Source organism: Bombina bombina, chromosome 6 (genome assembly GCF_027579735.1).
Source record: "Bombina bombina isolate aBomBom1 chromosome 6, aBomBom1.pri, whole genome shotgun sequence".
NCBI lineage: Eukaryota > Metazoa > Chordata > Amphibia > Anura > Bombinatoridae > Bombina > Bombina bombina.
In genome coordinates, this window is record NC_069504.1 from 343,314,338 (window position 1) to 343,331,600 (window position 17,263).

At 38.4% G+C, this 17,263-nt stretch overlaps 1 protein-coding gene across 2 annotated transcripts in view; it reads right to left on the reverse strand.

The window, feature by feature from the left end:
• Nucleotides 1–15,642, reverse strand: part of DRAM1 (DNA damage regulated autophagy modulator 1) — a 148,059-nt gene extending 132,417 nt beyond the window's left edge. The window contains exons 1-2 of one of the 2 annotated variants that reach the window (XM_053716981.1): nucleotides 15,317–15,447; nucleotides 13,889–14,078 (exon numbers count right to left, since the gene is read on the reverse strand). In XM_053716981.1, coding sequence (XP_053572956.1) covers nucleotides 13,889–13,902 — 14 coding nt within the window. In that variant the 5' untranslated portion in view covers nucleotides 13,903–14,078; nucleotides 15,317–15,447. Of the gene's footprint in view, nucleotides 1–13,888; nucleotides 14,079–15,316 lie in introns of both variants that reach the window. The other variant, XM_053716980.1, reaches the window with a different exon arrangement.
• Between the last annotated feature and the right edge of the window lie 1,621 nt (nucleotides 15,643–17,263).

The window sequence follows — 17,263 nt, forward strand, 5'->3', positions numbered from 1 at the left end:
TCCCCCCTCTCTCTGCTCGCTTTTTTTCTCTCCTTCCTTCCTCTGTTTTGTTCTCTCCCGCCGGCCACGCCCCTCCCGTGAGGCCACGCCCCATCATCACACCCGCCGGCCACGCCCCCTCATCACGCCCGCCATGCCCACCGGCCACGCCCCCATCACGGCACACCCGACGCCGTTTACGCCCCCACCAGGCAGCTTCCGCAGTGCGCACTACTCTGCAGCTGAAGGCCAGGTGTGTTTGTCCGCACGCAGTCTCTACTGCGCATGACGGCTTCAGACAAACACACTTGGCCTTTTATAATATAGGATTAATAATTAGTATTATTATAATAGCTACTGTAATATATATATATATATATATATATATATAATGGATTATTTAGAATATTTTAGTGCATCTATATTAATGATGATTTACATTAATAATATTTTTCAATATTTTATATTTAAAAAATACATAATGTGCCTTAAGATAACTCATGTTGAGTTTGCGCACGTAAAGAATTAGTGTACTCCTGTCAGGTTTGTCCACATGAGTCAGGAGTACATTCTAAATAATCCACAGAATATATGTTGTTATTTTCCCTATGGGCTTTGCACCCAGACTTGTCTGCGGTTTACCGCCTAAGTCTTTGGAAACTGTGCAGCTGGTTGTGACTGCTATTGAGCACACAGGGCTGTGCATGTTGCAGGGTCATTATCTTGTTTAATATATATATATATATATATATATATATACAGGGAGTGCAGAATTATTAGGCAAATGAGTATTTTGACCACATCATCCTCTTTATGCATGTTGTCTTACTCCAAGCTGTATAGGCTCGAAAGCCTACTACCAATTAAGCATATTAGGTGATGTGCATCTCTGTAATGAGAAGGGGTGTGGTCTAATGACATCAACACCCTATATCAGGTGTGCATAATTATTAGGCAACTTCCTTTCCTTTGGCAAAATGGGTCAAAAGAAGGACTTGACAGGCTCAGAAAAGTCAAAAATAGTGAGATATCTTGCAGAGGGATGCAGCACTCTTAAAATTGCAAAGCTTCTGAAGCGTGATCATCGAACAATCAAGCGTTTCATTCAAAATAGTCAACAGGGTCGCAAGAAGCGTGTGGAAAAACCAAGGCGCAAAATAACTGCCCATGAACTGAGAAAAGTCAAGCGTGCAGCTGCCAAGATTCCACTTGCCACCAGTTTGGCCATATTTCAGAGCTGCAACATCACTGGAGTGCCCAAAAGCACAAGGTGTGCAATACTCAGAGACATGGCCAAGGTAAGAAAGGCTGAAAGACGACCACCACTGTACAAGACACACAAGCTGAAACATCAAGACTGGGCCAAGAAATATCTCAAGACTGATATTTCTAAGGTTTTATGGACTGATGTAATGAGAGTGAGTCTTGATGGGCCAGATGGATGGGCCCGTGGCTGGATTGGTAAAGGGCAGAGAGCTCCAGTCCGACTCAGACACCAGCAAGGTGGAGGTGGAGTACTGGTTTGGGCTGGTATCATCAAAGATGAGCTTGTGGGGCCTTTTCGGATTGAGGATGGAGTCAAGCTCAACTCCCAGTCCTACTGCCAGTTTCTGGAAGACACCTTCTTCAAGCAGTGGTACAGGAAGAAGTCTGCATCCTTCAAGAAAAACATGATTTTCATGCAGGACAATGCTCCATCACACGCGTCCAAGTACTCCACAGCGTGGCTGGCAAGAAAGGGTATAAAAAAAGAAAATCTAATGACATGGCCTCCTTGTTCACCTGATCTGAACCCCATTGAGAACCTGTGGTCCATCATCAAATGTGAGATTTACAAGGAGGGAAAACAGTACACCTCTCTGAACAGTGTCTGGGAGGCTGTGGTTGCTGCTGCACGCAATGTTGATGGTGATCAGATCAAAACACTGACAGAATCCATGGATGGCAGGCTTTTGAGTGTCCTTGCAAAGAAAGGTGGCTATAATGGTCACTGATTTGTTTTTGTTTTGTTTTTGAATGTCAGAAATGTATATTTGTGAATGTTGAGATGTTATATTGGTTTCACTGGTAAAAATAAATAATTGAAATGGGTATATATTTGTTTTTTGTTAAGTTGCCTAATAATTATGCACAGTAATAGTCACCTGCACACACAGATATCCCCCTAAAATAGCTAAAACTAAAAACAAACTAAAAACTACTTCCAAAAATATTCAGCTTTGATATTAATGAGTTTTTTGGGTTCATTGAGAACATGGTTGTTGTTCAATAATAAAATTAATCCTCAAAAATACAACTTGCCTAATAATTCTGCACTCCCTGTATATATATATACACACTGCTAGATTACGAGTTCTGCCTTAGCTTTAAAAAGCATCGTTGAGAGGTCCCAATGCTGCTTTTTACCTAACGCTGGTATTACAAGTCTGACAGGTAGAGGCTCACTGCTTACTTTTCTTCCGCGACTCGAGGATACCGCAAATCCCCTTACGTCAATTGCGTATTCTATCTTTTTAATGGGATTTGCCTAATGCTGGTATTACAAGTCTTGGAAGAAGTGAGTGGTAGACACTCTCCTGTCAAGACTTCTACCGCATTTAAAAGTCAGTAGTTAAGAGTTTTATAGGCTAATGCCGGAACATAAAACTCTTAACTAAAGTGCTAAAAAGTACACTAACACCCATAAACTACCTATTAACCCCTAAACCGAGGCCCCCCCACATCGCAAACACAAATAAATATTTCTCTTGTAAGGTGTATCCAGTCCACGGATCATCCATTACTTGTGGGATATTCTCCTTCCCAACAGGAAGCTGCAAGAGGATCACCCACAGCAGAGCTGTCTATATAGCTCCTCCTCTAACTGCCCACCCCCAGTCATTCTCTTGCAGCTCTCGACAATGGAAGTAGCATAGAGAGATGTGGTGTATTAATGTAGTTTATCTTCAATCAAAAGTTTTTTATTTTCAAATGGTACCGGAGTTGTACTATTTTAGCCTCAGGCAGAATTGAAGAAGAGTCTGCCTGTGGTCTTTGATGATCTTAGCCGGTTGTAACTATCCATTGCTGTTCTCACACATAACTGAAGAGATGGGTAACTTCAGCTGAGGGAATAGCGTGCAGGGTCTCCTGCTCTGAGGTATGTGCAGTTTTAAATTTTTCTAGAGGACTGGATACACCTTACAAGAGAAAACAAAATTTATGAAGATGTCTGCTGGTCTGTATGTCCTCTTCTGCCTGGATAGGATGAAGACTTCTGCCGGTCCGGATGTCCTCTTCTGGCCCATCAGTGCCCGGCTGGGTGAACACGGCTCAAGGTAGGGTGATCTTCAATGGGGTAGTGTTAGGTTTTTTTAAGGGGGGATCGGGTGGGTTTTAGAGAAGGGGTCTGTGGGTGGTGGGTTGTAATGTTGGGGGGGTATTGTATTTCTTTTTTTTACAGGTAAAAGAGCTGATTACTTTGGGGCAATGCCCCGCAAAAAGCCCTTTTATGGGCTGGTAAAAGAGCTGATTATTTTGTAATTTAGTTTAGGATAGGGAATTTTATTATTTTGGGGGGCTTTTTTATTTTATTAGGGGGCTTAGATTAGGTGTAATTAGATTAAACTTCTTGTAATATTTTTTTATTTTTTGTAATTTAGTGTTTGTGTTTTTTTGTAATATAGTTTAGTTTATTTAATTGTATTTTATTTTAGATAATTGTAGTTAGTTTATTTAATTAATTTATTGATAGTATAGTGTTAGGTGTATTTGTAACTTAGGTTAGGATTTATTTTACAGGTAATTTTGTATTTATTTTAACTAGGTAGCTATTAAATAGTTATTAACTATTTAATAGCTATTGTACCTAGTTAAAATAAATACAAAGTTGCCTGTAAAATAAATATAAATCCTAAAATAGCTACAATGTAACTATTAGTTATATTGTAGCTATATTAGGGTTTATTTTATAGGTAAGTATATAGTTTTAAATAGGATTAATTTATTTAATTATAGTAATTTTATTTAGATTTATTAAAAATAGATTTAAGTTAGGGGGTGTTAGGGTTAGGGTTAGACTTAGGTTTAGGGGTTAATAACTTTACTATAGTAGCGGCGACGTTGGGGGTCGGAAGATTAGGGGTTAATAATTGTAGGTAGGTGGCGGTGACGTTGGGGGCGGCAGATTAGGGGTTAATAAATATAATATAGGTGTCGGCGATGTTAGGGGCAGCAGATTAGGGGTTCATAGGGATAATGTAGGTGGCGGCGGTGTCTGGAGCGGCCGATTAGGGGTCAATAGTATAATGCAGGTGGTGACAATGTTGGGGGCGGCAGTTTAGGGGTTAATAAGTGTAAGGTTAGGGGTGTTTAGACTTGGGGTTCACGTTAGGGTGTTAGGTGTAGACTTAAAAAGTGTTTTCCCATAGGAAACAATGGGGCTGCGTTAGAAGCTGGACGCTGCTTTTTTTAAAGGTGTTAGGTTTTTTTTCAGACGTCTCAGGCCAATTGTTTCCTATGTTTTAGCCAGCTTACCACTATCGGTAGAAGTGGAGCTAAATTTGCTCAACGATCACTTTTCTGAGGCTAACACAGCCATTCAGAAAACTTGTAATACCAGCGTTGTTTAAAGTGTGCGCTGGAAAAAAAAGGCTTGTTAGCCCCGCAGGTCTTTACTGTCAAAACTCGTAATCTAGGCGACAGTTTTTTCAGTAGCTATAATAATAATTATTAATATTTTTACATTATTTCATATTTTAATATTTCAATAACATGCCTTATTCATCTGCGCAAAGCAGACTCCGCATTAGACCTAAAGCGGGCAACCTAAATGCGCTACGCATATTTTACCTTCCAATGATCTTCACATTTAATATTAATATATATATATATATATATATATATATATATATATATTATAGCCAGGATGTGTACTCTCACCTTCCATCATCTGCCAGGGTGCTAGTAATATACATAGTAACAGAAATGAAAACTTGCAGTCACTGGGTATTCAAAAATCAAATTTACTGTGACAAGTGTAACGTGTCTGAGGAAGGGAATGTAAAGTTCCCGAAACGTTACACTTGTCACAGTAAATTTGATTTTTGAAAGCCAGTGAGTGTAAGTTTTCATTTCTGTTACTATATATATATATATATATATATATATATATATATATATATATATATATATATATATATAGCTATATAGGTATCTACAGATATATAGATATTTATTTAAAATAAAAATAACATTTTACTGTATGTGAAGAACATTGGAATGTTAAATATTTACAGTAAATACACAGTAAAACACATTATTAAATATTATTATAGAATTATTATTTAGACATATATATATTTATATATACACATATATATATATATATATATATATATATATATACACACAGTATTATAGCCCTTAACAGTCAAATACATGGCCATATACCTTTCCCTATAACAATTTTATTATAAATATTTATATGACTAATTTCTATCAGATAGTGTTTATATGAGCGTAACAGTTTATTTTAATGTTTTAATGTTGTGTTTGGTGGAACTTTTATTTTATTCCTAACCCTTTACACAAGGTCTTCAGTCACAAACCCGACGCGTGTTAAACACGATTGTGCTCGAGTGAACGTGTTTACTTTCAACTTGTAATACGCGTGCAAATTAACGTGCCACTTTTATTCTAGCCCTCTGCTCCCTCTCTATCTTTAAAATAAGGATTTAACTTCTAAAAATGGCCACTGACAGCCATGTAAAGCAGTCACACTACAGGAAACATATAGGGACTCCTTGCCTTCCAGGATACAGCACCATACATACCAATATGTGGGACTACACAGGGGTGGAACTATAGGGGGTGCAGAGGTCACAACTGCGACCAGGCCCCCAGAGGTGTGGGGGCCGAACTTAAAAAATGTTTACTTTATTTTTTTCCCCCAATAAAAAACGTTGACTTGCCACTGCCTGCAATAATATCATGTGAGTGTGACGTGATGCTTCACTACTGTCTCTGTCTCTGACTACAGGGGTTAGTGTTTCTGTTTTACCCATTGGTGTTTAGGTGTATGTGTGTATATATGTATGTGACTGTGTGTGTATTTATGCATGTATGTGTATGTTTGTGGAACCAGCAAATTACAGACCTTGTTACTAAAGCATGGGTGGGGGGGCAGGGGGGTAAACAGTGCCACTATACAGTACCACTATATACAGTACGGGGGGCAGGACCATGTCACAGACTACTGTGGTCACTTTATAAAGTACTGGGACGGGTAGGGTCAGGCCAACAATCTCACCGGCAGATTACAGACTGTGTCTCTGTCACGTTTACATATTGTTTAATAATAACCAGTTACTTGTACTGTGTATATCCCTTTAATTCTCTGATCAATTTACCTGCTATGCTATTTAAGCCTCCTCCCCCCTCTCCACTTTGCTTGTTATTGTTTTCCACTGACCATAGTGTGATTCAAACTGAGCACTAATTTACCTCATTGGATTTCAACCTAAATTATTCTTTTGTGGATTCACTAAACTTTTCTTGCTGAAACCAGCCTACATCTTTTGTTACCGGATTGTCATTTTCTCTCAAGCCGTTGCTGTCAGCTTGCTTCATTCAGCCTAATCCTCCGCCCTGCATCGTGGAGCTGTGACGTCACACGCCAACATTTTCGGCATCAGCGCTGCAACCGCTTCACCTACTCAAGCCGTGAGATTTTTCCTTAAACTTTCTCAATACTTTGTTTACCCTCAAGGTACAGTCTGTAACCGCTTACTTATTTTTCATGCTATTATCTTTTTTTTGTAATAACTGCTACACATACTTGCCATAATTCCTGATATATTGTGGTAAAGCTTTTTACTTTCATTGTAGCTAATTTTTGTGTTAACACTGTTTCATTTTTTCTTTTTGGTTATAGTCATGGTTTTTCTGTTGTTCCTCCAATAATCATTTACTTGATACAGCTATAGAAATATCTAATCCTATTTAACCATATAACAAACTTGCAAAGTTTATACTCGGATTCTGACATTACTTCCTTTAGTAATCCATGTTATTATCTAGTTTAAACCTTGCTACAAATCCTTTTTACTCAGCAGTTGTGATTCATTCATATATTTTTCATACTACAACATAGTATCTTTAACATTACAGAATAACAAGCCCTAAAATATGGATCCAGCTGAGATGTCTAATCAGATACAAACTCTCTCTCAAAAAGTGGATGCCTTAACTGATGGCCTCAATACCCTCAAACAAGAAAACCAGGGACTGAAAACTTATATTAAAGACTTTGTAGATAGTAGAACCCGGTTCCAGGAACCACAAGTTAGTCTCCCAGATGTATTCTCAGGGGATAGAAAACAATTTAGAGATTTTAAAAACGCTTGTCTTCTGTTGTTTGCACTAAAACCATACACATATCCCACTGACAGAGTTAAGGTGATGACTACCATTTCCTACTTAAGAGCAGAACCCAGAAGTTGGGCTAATTCCTTCCTGGAAACAAACGATGATATACTTAACTCTCTAGATTCTTTCTTTTCTACCCTTGGTCAGCTTTATGACGACCCTTACAAACAATTAACCGCTGAAACTGCAATGCGCTCTCTTAAACAGAGAAGAAGAGATGTAGAAGATTACATTGCAGATTTTAAGAGGCTAGCTACTGACACTCAATGGAATAATTTGTCTCTAAAAAATCAGTTCAGACTGGGTTTGTCAGAATCTATTAAAGACGAACTTTCTCGCATTGAAATTCCTCACACTTTGGAGGAACTAATTAATCTTAGTATCAGTATTGACAGAAGACTTAGGGAGAGACAAAACGAGAAAGGATATCATGAACCAACACATAAAAAACAAAACCCTACTTTACCAACATATTCTCATGTTAAAAACACCACTGTACCTATGGAAATTGGGTTTCTTAAAGGCCCATTAAGCAATCAAGAAAAGTTAAGAAGGCGTTCCCAGAATCTATGCATGTACTGTGCATCAGAAGAGCATACTGTCAAGGCCTGTCCCATTCTCCAGAAACAGAATAAGGGTAAGAATTCCCATCCTTTTTATTCCTTAAATGCTGTGTCACACTCTGCAAGCTACTGTAACCTATGCCTTCTCTTGCAGTGGGATCAACTTCGAGTGAACGTTTCAGGGATAATTGACTCTGGTGCTTCTGCTTCTTACATTGATGTGTCTTTTGCCACAAAAAATAAAATTCCACTTATAAAAAAAAAGGCTCCTGTACCTTTAAGGGGTATTGATGGGGAGGTTTTGTCCTCTGGACCGGTAATGTATGAAACAATACCATTGCTCCTATCCACACCAGACCACCATAGGGAGTACATTTCTTTTGATGTCATTACATCCCCCGTCTTCCCTCTCATTTTAGGCTTACAATGGTTAAAATTACATAACCCTCTGATTTCATGGTCAGATCTAAGTGTAAAGCTTAATTCTGAGTATTGCTTATCCACTTGCTACCCTACCCTGCTTCTACAACCACCTCAAATCTCCACTGATATAGAGATACCTGATGTTTATGCTGATTTTATTGATGTTTTCAGTAAAAAAGAATCTCAAAATCTACCGCCGCATCGTATTTATGACTGCCCTATTGATTTATTACCAGGTGCAGTCATACCTTGCGGTCATGTGTTCCCGTTGTCCAAACCTGAACTGGAACACTTAAAATCATATATTGAAGAAAATCTACAGAAGGGGTTCATCAGACCATCTACTTCTCCCGCTGCGGCCGGTATGTTTTTTGTAAAAAATAAAGATGGCAGTTTAAGACCCATAGTGGAATACCGGCAGCTTAACAAGGTTACCGTTAAAAACCGGTATCCTTTGCCCCTTATTTCAGAGCTAATTGAGCGTTTGGAAGGTGCCAAGGTCTTCACTAAACTTGACCTTCGAGGTGCATATAATCTCGTCCGGATGAGGGCTGGAGACGAATGGCTGACGGCATTTCGTACTCGTTATGGCTTGTACGAATATACCGTCATGCAATTCGGTCTCTGCAACGCCCCGGCAACCTTCCAACACTTTATTAACGATATTTTCAAAGATATCCTTGACACTTATATTGTAATCTATCTTGATGATATTTTGATCTATTCAAAAACATTAGAAGATCACATAAAACACGTCAGACAGGTATTATCACGCCTACGCTCACACTCTTTATATGCTAAAGCCGAGAAATGTATATTTCATACAAACCAGATCACCTTTCTTGGTTATCAGATTTCGGAATTTGGCATACAGATGGATGACTCAAAAATCACTACCATAAGACAGTGGCCAGAGCCAAATAATAAGAAACAGGTACAAAGCTTCCTTGGCTTTGCAAATTTTTATCGAAAATTTATAAAAAATTTTGCAGCAATTGCCAAACCACTTACCAACCTCACAAAATCAAATGTTAAGTTCATCTGGACTGCTGAATCCCAAAAGGCTTTTGATCTCCTAAAACAAAAATTTACTTCTGCACCTATATTACGTTACCCTAACAACCAACTCCAATATGTACTAGAGGTCGATGCCTCCGATTATGCTATTGGAGCCGTTCTTTCACAAAGAGAACATCTAAAGAAACCTCTACATCCCGTAGCTTTTTATTCAAGATGTTTGACGGCTCCTGAGTTGCATTACCCCGTGGGTGACAAAGAATTACTGGCTATCAAGGTTGCTTTTGAACAGTGGCGTCATCTCCTTGAAGGTGTCACATACCCCACCATAGTGTATACTGATCACAGGAATTTACAGTACCTCAAAAGTACGAAAACCCTCACTGCAAGACATGTTCGTTGGAATTTGTATTTCTCCAGATTTGATTTCCTTATCACTTACAGACCGGCTAGTAAGAACAAGAAGGCAGATGCTCTCTCACGACTGCCTACTTCCTCTGATCTCTGTCTTCCAAAAGAATCTGTAATCCCAGAGAATAAATACCTGTTGTTTCTCATTGATTCTATTCCATTCCTAAGAGAAGAACAACATAAAGACCAAACTAAGCCTCTTCAACAGTTACAAATGAAACAGGATTCCCTCTATTATTTTGATGAGAAGTTATATGTACCCCCTTCCATCAGAGATTTGATATTACATTCAGCTCATGAATCCTTATTTGCGGGACATACCGGAATCCACAAGACACAAGAGCTTATCAAAAGGAGTTACTGGTGGCCTGATATGAATACCGACATAATGAAATACATTAACTCCTGTTCAGTTTGTGCCACCACTAAAAGATCAAAACATAGACCCTATGGCTTACTCATGCCTTTACCTACTCCATCACGACCTTGGGCCGACATAGCCTTGGATTATGTCGTTGATCTCCCCAGATCCTCCAATTATACCACTATCCTTGTCGTGGTGGACTTATTCAGTAAGATGATACATCTTATACCGTACCACAAGGTACCTACCACTGCCGAAACTATACAACTGCTCCTATTACACGTCTTCAGACTTCACGGTCTCCCTCGACGCATTTTAACAGACCGTGGTTCCCAGTTTACTAGTTCTCTCTGGACTGAATTTTGCAAGATTTTCAATATTGACAAAAGACTTTCAACCTCTTATCATCCTCAGACTAATGGACAGACTGAAAGGTCTAACCAAAGCATTGAACAATTCCTAAGGTCTTATTGTCATGTCGACCAACACTCTTGGTCTCAACATCTGCCCTACGCTGAATTTACATTCAACAACACAGTACATTCCACAACCAACCAGACTCCATTTTTCATTAACTATGGATTCCATCCAACATTTCAACTACTACCCCAAATAAGTTCATTACCATATATCTCTGATTTAACAACTTCCATCACTTCTAATTTTACAAAAGTCAAGAACGCTATTGAACAAGCTAAAACCAAACAGAAACTTTATTACGATTTAAGAAGGATGGCTCCACCACGGTATTCCCTTGGAGATTTAGTTTGGCTCTCAACCAAAAACTTACATCTTAATACTCCTAGCAAAAAACTTTCACCTTTATTCATTGGACCTTTTCAGATAATCAAAATCATAAATGAGAATGCAGTTCGGTTACAATTACCTAGCACTTTGAAAATACACCCAACCTTCCATGTTTCCCTACTAAAACCCTACCGTTCTGTACGTGATGCCACTTCACGCCAAAGTATTCCTCCTATCTCCATTGATCCCAACATTGAATATGAGGTTAAATCCATACTTGACTCTAGAATGTATAGGGGTAACTTACAGTATCTGATAAGATGGAAAGGCTACACTTCAGAACATGACTCCTGGGAGCCAGCTGTCAATATATCTGCCCCCAGACTCATCTCGCAATTCCATCAACAGAATCCGGATCGCCCTCATCCCTGATCCACGGAGTGGATCATTTAGGGGAGCATTCTGTCACGTTTACATATTGTTTAATAATAACCAGTTACTTGTACTGTGTATATCCCTTTAATTCTCTGATCAATTTACCTGCTATGCTATTTAAGCCTCCTCCCCCCTCTCCACTTTGCTTGTTATTGTTTTCCACTGACCATAGTGTGATTCAAACTGAGCACTAATTTACCTCATTGGATTTCAACCTAAATTATTCTTTTGTGGATTCACTAAACTTTTCTTGCTGAAACCAGCCTACATCTTTTGTTACCGGATTGTCATTTTCTCTCAAGCCGTTGCTGTCAGCTTGCTTCATTCAGCCTAATCCTCCGCCCTGCATCGTGGAGCTGTGACGTCACACGCCAACATTTTCGGCATCAGCGCTGCAACCGCTTCACCTACTCAAGCCGTGAGATTTTTCCTTAAACTTTCTCAATACTTTGTTTACCCTCAAGGTACAGTCTGTAACCGCTTACTTATTTTTCATGCTATTATCTTTTTTTTGTAATAACTGCTACACATACTTGCCATAATTCCTGATATATTGTGGTAAAGCTTTTTACTTTCATTGTAGCTAATTTTTGTGTTAACACTGTTTCATTTTTTCTTTTTGGTTATAGTCATGGTTTTTCTGTTGTTCCTCCAATAATCATTTACTTGATACAGCTATAGAAATATCTAATCCTATTTAACCATATAACAAACTTGCAAAGTTTATACTCGGATTCTGACATTACTTCCTTTAGTAATCCATGTTATTATCTAGTTTAAACCTTGCTACAAATCCTTTTTACTCAGCAGTTGTGATTCATTCATATATTTTTCATACTACAACATAGTATCTTTAACATTACAGTCACTAACTCACTATATACAGTACTGGTGGGTTAAACAGTGTCACTATATAGAGTAATAGGGGGTCAGTCCATCTAACAGACTGTGGGCACAGGGTACCTTATTTTGCAGACATGTAATCTGATTCACATTTTTTTTTCTGTGTTAAATGTAAAAAAAAAAAAAAAATTAGATATGTATCTAATTCACCTTTACTTTTTTATTTTTTTTGGGGGGGGGGCTTCTTAGATTCTTGCACCTGGGCCCTGTGGTTTCTAGTTACGCCTATGGGTCTACAACAAACCTCTGCTACCAAATGCTACTAATGTACTAAAGTCTTCATGACATTTTTAGCATTTTGTTTCTACAGAGTATGCTTGAATATACCAAACCAAGTTAATTTAAAAGGTTTTCTTTGCCACTAGCCAGAAAAGAGACCTCAGTAATGAGTTGCACACTTCTCATTATGGGCACGCAATATTTTAGAAAAAAGTTGGCTAATCCTCTTTGAGCTGATGAGTTCCAGCAAAAGTCAGACAACATTGTCAGTGATCTCGGCGAGGGGGGCGACATGTATTCAAAGTATGAAGAGCTATTTATTGTTCCTGCTCGTGTGCTAACTCCGCAGTTTTCACTCTTGCGCTAACCCAACAGGTGCAAAAAGCTGAAGTTAGAATATTGCAACCTCGTTAATGTATTTCCCCATAGACTTCAAGGGAATGTGATAAGTGGGGAAAAAACTAATACCCAACAAGTCGTGCAAACCCTATTTTGTTTAACCAAGTGCGCTAACCTGACATGAAATATGAATATTTCACATTCCATTGTTCTTCACATACAATAATATGTTCTATTCATTCATAAATAAATATTTCTATATATATCTGATGCAACATATAGCGCATTATTACTCTGCTTGTCAGTCACATATAGAGCAGTATTATCCTGCTTGCCAGTCACATATAGAGCAGTATTATCCTGCTTGTCAGTCTCATTTAGAGTTGTATTATCCTGTTTGTTAGTCACATGCAGAACAGTATTACTCTGCTTATTAGTCACATATAGTGAAGTATTAGCCTGATTGTCAGTTACATATGGAGCAGTAATGCCTTATAAAATACATGTATACAGCGGTATTAACTCTTGGGGGTAGATTTATCAAACCCTGGGCGGACATGATTCGCTATAGCTGTTGGCATTTAACATTGCACAAGCATTTCACAAGAAATGCTTGTGCAATGCCGCCCTCTGCACATTTGCGGCCACTAGCAGGGGGTGTCAATAATCCTGATCATATCTGATCAGGATGATTGCAGTCTGCCACCTAACAGGTGGTGGACGAGTTAAGGAGCAGCGGTCTTAAGACCGCTGCTTCTTAACTTCAGTTTCCGGCAAGCCAGAAAGTTGATGCGGAATAAGCATCATCCGCTGATCGGTAAATATACCCCTTGGTCTCCTTTCTGATCCATTGGAAGGTGCCTAAATATGCCTACTGGTCTTTAAACATATGCAAATACTACCTACCCCCTGGCAAGTTGTTGCTTAACCAATGATGTAGACCACAATATTGACCATAATTCTACTTGCTTGGTGAGGAGCATGGAGAATTCATACAACCTCATACCTCTTAACATTTCTCAGGCTCTATGTCTGATGTAGAGGCTGTTGGCTTTGTCATACAGGTAAGATGGCAAGGTACCTGCAAAATGGCATCACATCTGGGATGGAGTTTTATTGAATAGTTGTTAAAGCTGGGTAGGGAATGGGTGGATTAGGTAGTGGTTAAAGGGTCCATGGCAACCAACTTTTAGAAGATTCTTTGGAGCTGCAAGAGGGACAGCGGGAGGAGCTCCTAAAATGTGGAATGGTTGGGGGCTCTGCACTCCCGCCTAGACCATCAAAGAGACAGGTAGTGAGGTTCAGTGGCAATTCAAATTGATTCTAACAACAAAATACAAAATAAATATATAAATATGTAAGGAGTCTGTCACGACACCCATCCCAAAAAATAAGCTACCTTGGACACATTCCTGGTACTCATGCATATAGTAGATGTACATGGAAATATGTATGCCTCAACTGGTGTAAGGAGGAGGTAAGATTTATAACCTATTTATATATTACTTTGTAAGTAATAAAAGTCTTATTCAGTAATGTTAGTAGCAAATAAATAGCTCTATCCATTTAGAAAAAAATATTTTCTGAGAGTAATATTCCTTTAAAGGGACATTAAACATGCCTTGCATTTGGGTATTAATTTTGCTATGTTACTCCACACTCCCTTGAAAGGACAACAATGCAAATCTATAAATTACCTAAACCAGCTATTTGATTAGCAGCATTTGCAAGTTACATAATTTGCTTTTTGACCTCTCTAGTGTGTGTGAGACAACCAACATGTTTACACAAAACAAGAGTTGTTTACAGACAGTGATGGTAAACTTTACACGTTTTAAAATCAGGTCGAGAATCTAAGTGATATTTTACAGGGACTTTAATTCATCACTTCTAATAAAGAGCCGCTGTAACTTACTTTTTAAACTAGCCGTGCAATTCTAATTCCCCACACTCCGGCCGACCACTTTAGAACTCTTTTTTTTTTTTTTGTCAGCTAATGATTTGAATTGTTCTCCAATCACTGCTTTAGCCATACGGCATTTATTTTGTAGCTAGAGCGCCAATTAGAGAACAGTTTAAATCGTTAGCTCATGAAAAATATGAGTTTTGAAGTGGGCAGCTGGAGTGTGGGGTATTAAAATGGCACGGCTATATTAAAAATAAGTTACAGCACATCTTTATTAGAAGTGATCAATTAAAGTCCATCTAAAATAATACTTAGATTCAGGACCTGATTTTAAAACATGTTAAGTTTGCTACCACTTTTAATGTAGAGGTACATGTGTTTTCTGTAGGTAGTAAATAATGGTGCCTGAGTAATGTGCGCCTTGGCAATGATACAAACTGCACAATAAACTGTGGTTACTTTTATAAATAAAGGAAGTTGAATTAAAAAAAAATATGTAATTGTCTAATTTAATGACCTTGCTAAATCACTCCTAGTTGCCAGTGAAGTAACAAATTATTTCACCAACAAAAACATGTATTACATGAGAATGACAAGCCTTACCTTATATAGGGCACAAACGGCTCCACATCTCCTCTAAACACAGAGATAATGTAGGAGATGATAAATGATGCAGAAGACCAAATAACCAGAAATGATGGCAGTAAAGCCATTCCCCTAATGCACCAAAAATCCATGGAATGTGAGTCCTATGTTGTAGCAGCAGCAGAGAGAGAAGTGTACATCTGAGTGTAACAGTTTTGGAATGGGTAAGTACCCGGTCTTCCTCCAGCTTTTTAAGAATAAATTCCCATTCACGTGATTTTAATGTGTGCAGACTTTCTGTTATAAGCATCTGCTTGCACTGGTTTGCCTGCAGTCACTTCCCCAATCTCTTTCTTTTCACAGGATGTGAAAGTAACTACAGTACTGTCATTTTATGAGATCACAACTGTTCTGGTAGTTATTTGCATTTCACCAGTTTACCACTCCCACTTCACTGAATGAACTAGTGGGAAAGACAAGTATTCTTTTATGCTGCAAACTGTTTAGAGACTTGTCAAAGGAGAACAGCTTGTTGCCGACAATAAATAATAAGTGCGCTTTTAGCTATAGTCTGTTATCTGAGGATTGCTTTGTTAAATGGTATAGTAAAATAAACCTGCTGTAGTTTTAGTATAATTCACTTTCAGGGAGGTGACCAGATTTTGAAACATTAAAATAAATGTTCCATTTGAAAAGCATGCAAAATGTTGTCAGGCTTAATCTGAAGTGATCTCACGCTCTGTTGTGGGGGTCAAAGTCTCTCCTCAGACTTTTAAAGGAAAGTGTAGAAAGAACGTGTATGTTTTAAGGGCCATAATAGTCGAAAAATGATATGCTCTAATTCATGAGAGTATTCATTTAAAGGGACAGTAAAGTCATAATTAGACACTTATGATTTAGACAGAGCATACAATTTTGAACAACCTTCCAATTCACTTCTATTATTTCATTTGATTCCTTCTATTGTTATCCTTTGCTGAAAGGTTTATCTAGGAAGCTCAGGAGCAACAAAGAATCTAGGTTCTAGCTGCTGATTGGTGGCTGCATATATATAGTGATGGTCATTGGCTCACCATTGTGTTCAGTTAGAAACCAGTAATGCATTGCTGCTCCTTCAACACATGATACCAAGAGAATGAAGCAAATTTGATAATAGAAGTAAACTGGAAAGTTGTTTAAAATTGTATGTTCTACCTAAATCATGAAAGAAAATGTATAGGTTTCATGTCCCTTTAAGCATCTTCTCGACCCTACACGACTGTATGTTTAACCTCTGCAGTGCAGCTTGGGACCCATGGAGCACTGCTGTACAGAGCAGAACCTGCAGCTGATCTAATCAGCAGCGCTAGTCGCACAACTCAGATGTGCAACTAACGCTGCTAATTATATCAGAAGGGGTTTCCGTTCAGGACCAGCAGTGCTCTGAGGTAGTTCTACTGTGCAGGAGTTAAACACACAGGCTCTATCGAATCAGAGCATGTCCTTTTTTCAACTATTATGGCCCTTTAAGGATGTCAAAACTTTAATCATAAAGCCAATCTATATTTAAATTTAAACCATCAAATCCTAAGTCCCAAGCTGATACAAAGAACGGACAACTTAAAAAAAAAAAAATCATAGTGTGCATTAAAGGGACTTAAATATGCACAAACAAATGCTCCAATGTGTTGTGCAATGTATTATTACTTTATAACTTTATTGCATACATAGATATTGGGCCAGATTACAAGTGGAGCGCTAATTAACGCTCCCGCTCGAGTGTTAATTGTGCTAGAAGTAAACCGTTTTCGATCTTGCACTAACCTGACAAGCGCAAAAAGCTGAAGTTAGAATAACGCGTGCACGTTCACGTGTTCCCCATTAGAAGCCAATGAAGAAAAAAAGTGGAAAAAACCCTACTCTTGCGCAAGCCCAATAGCATATTCTCATGTGCACTAACCCAACATGAAAAAAAAATAGTATTTC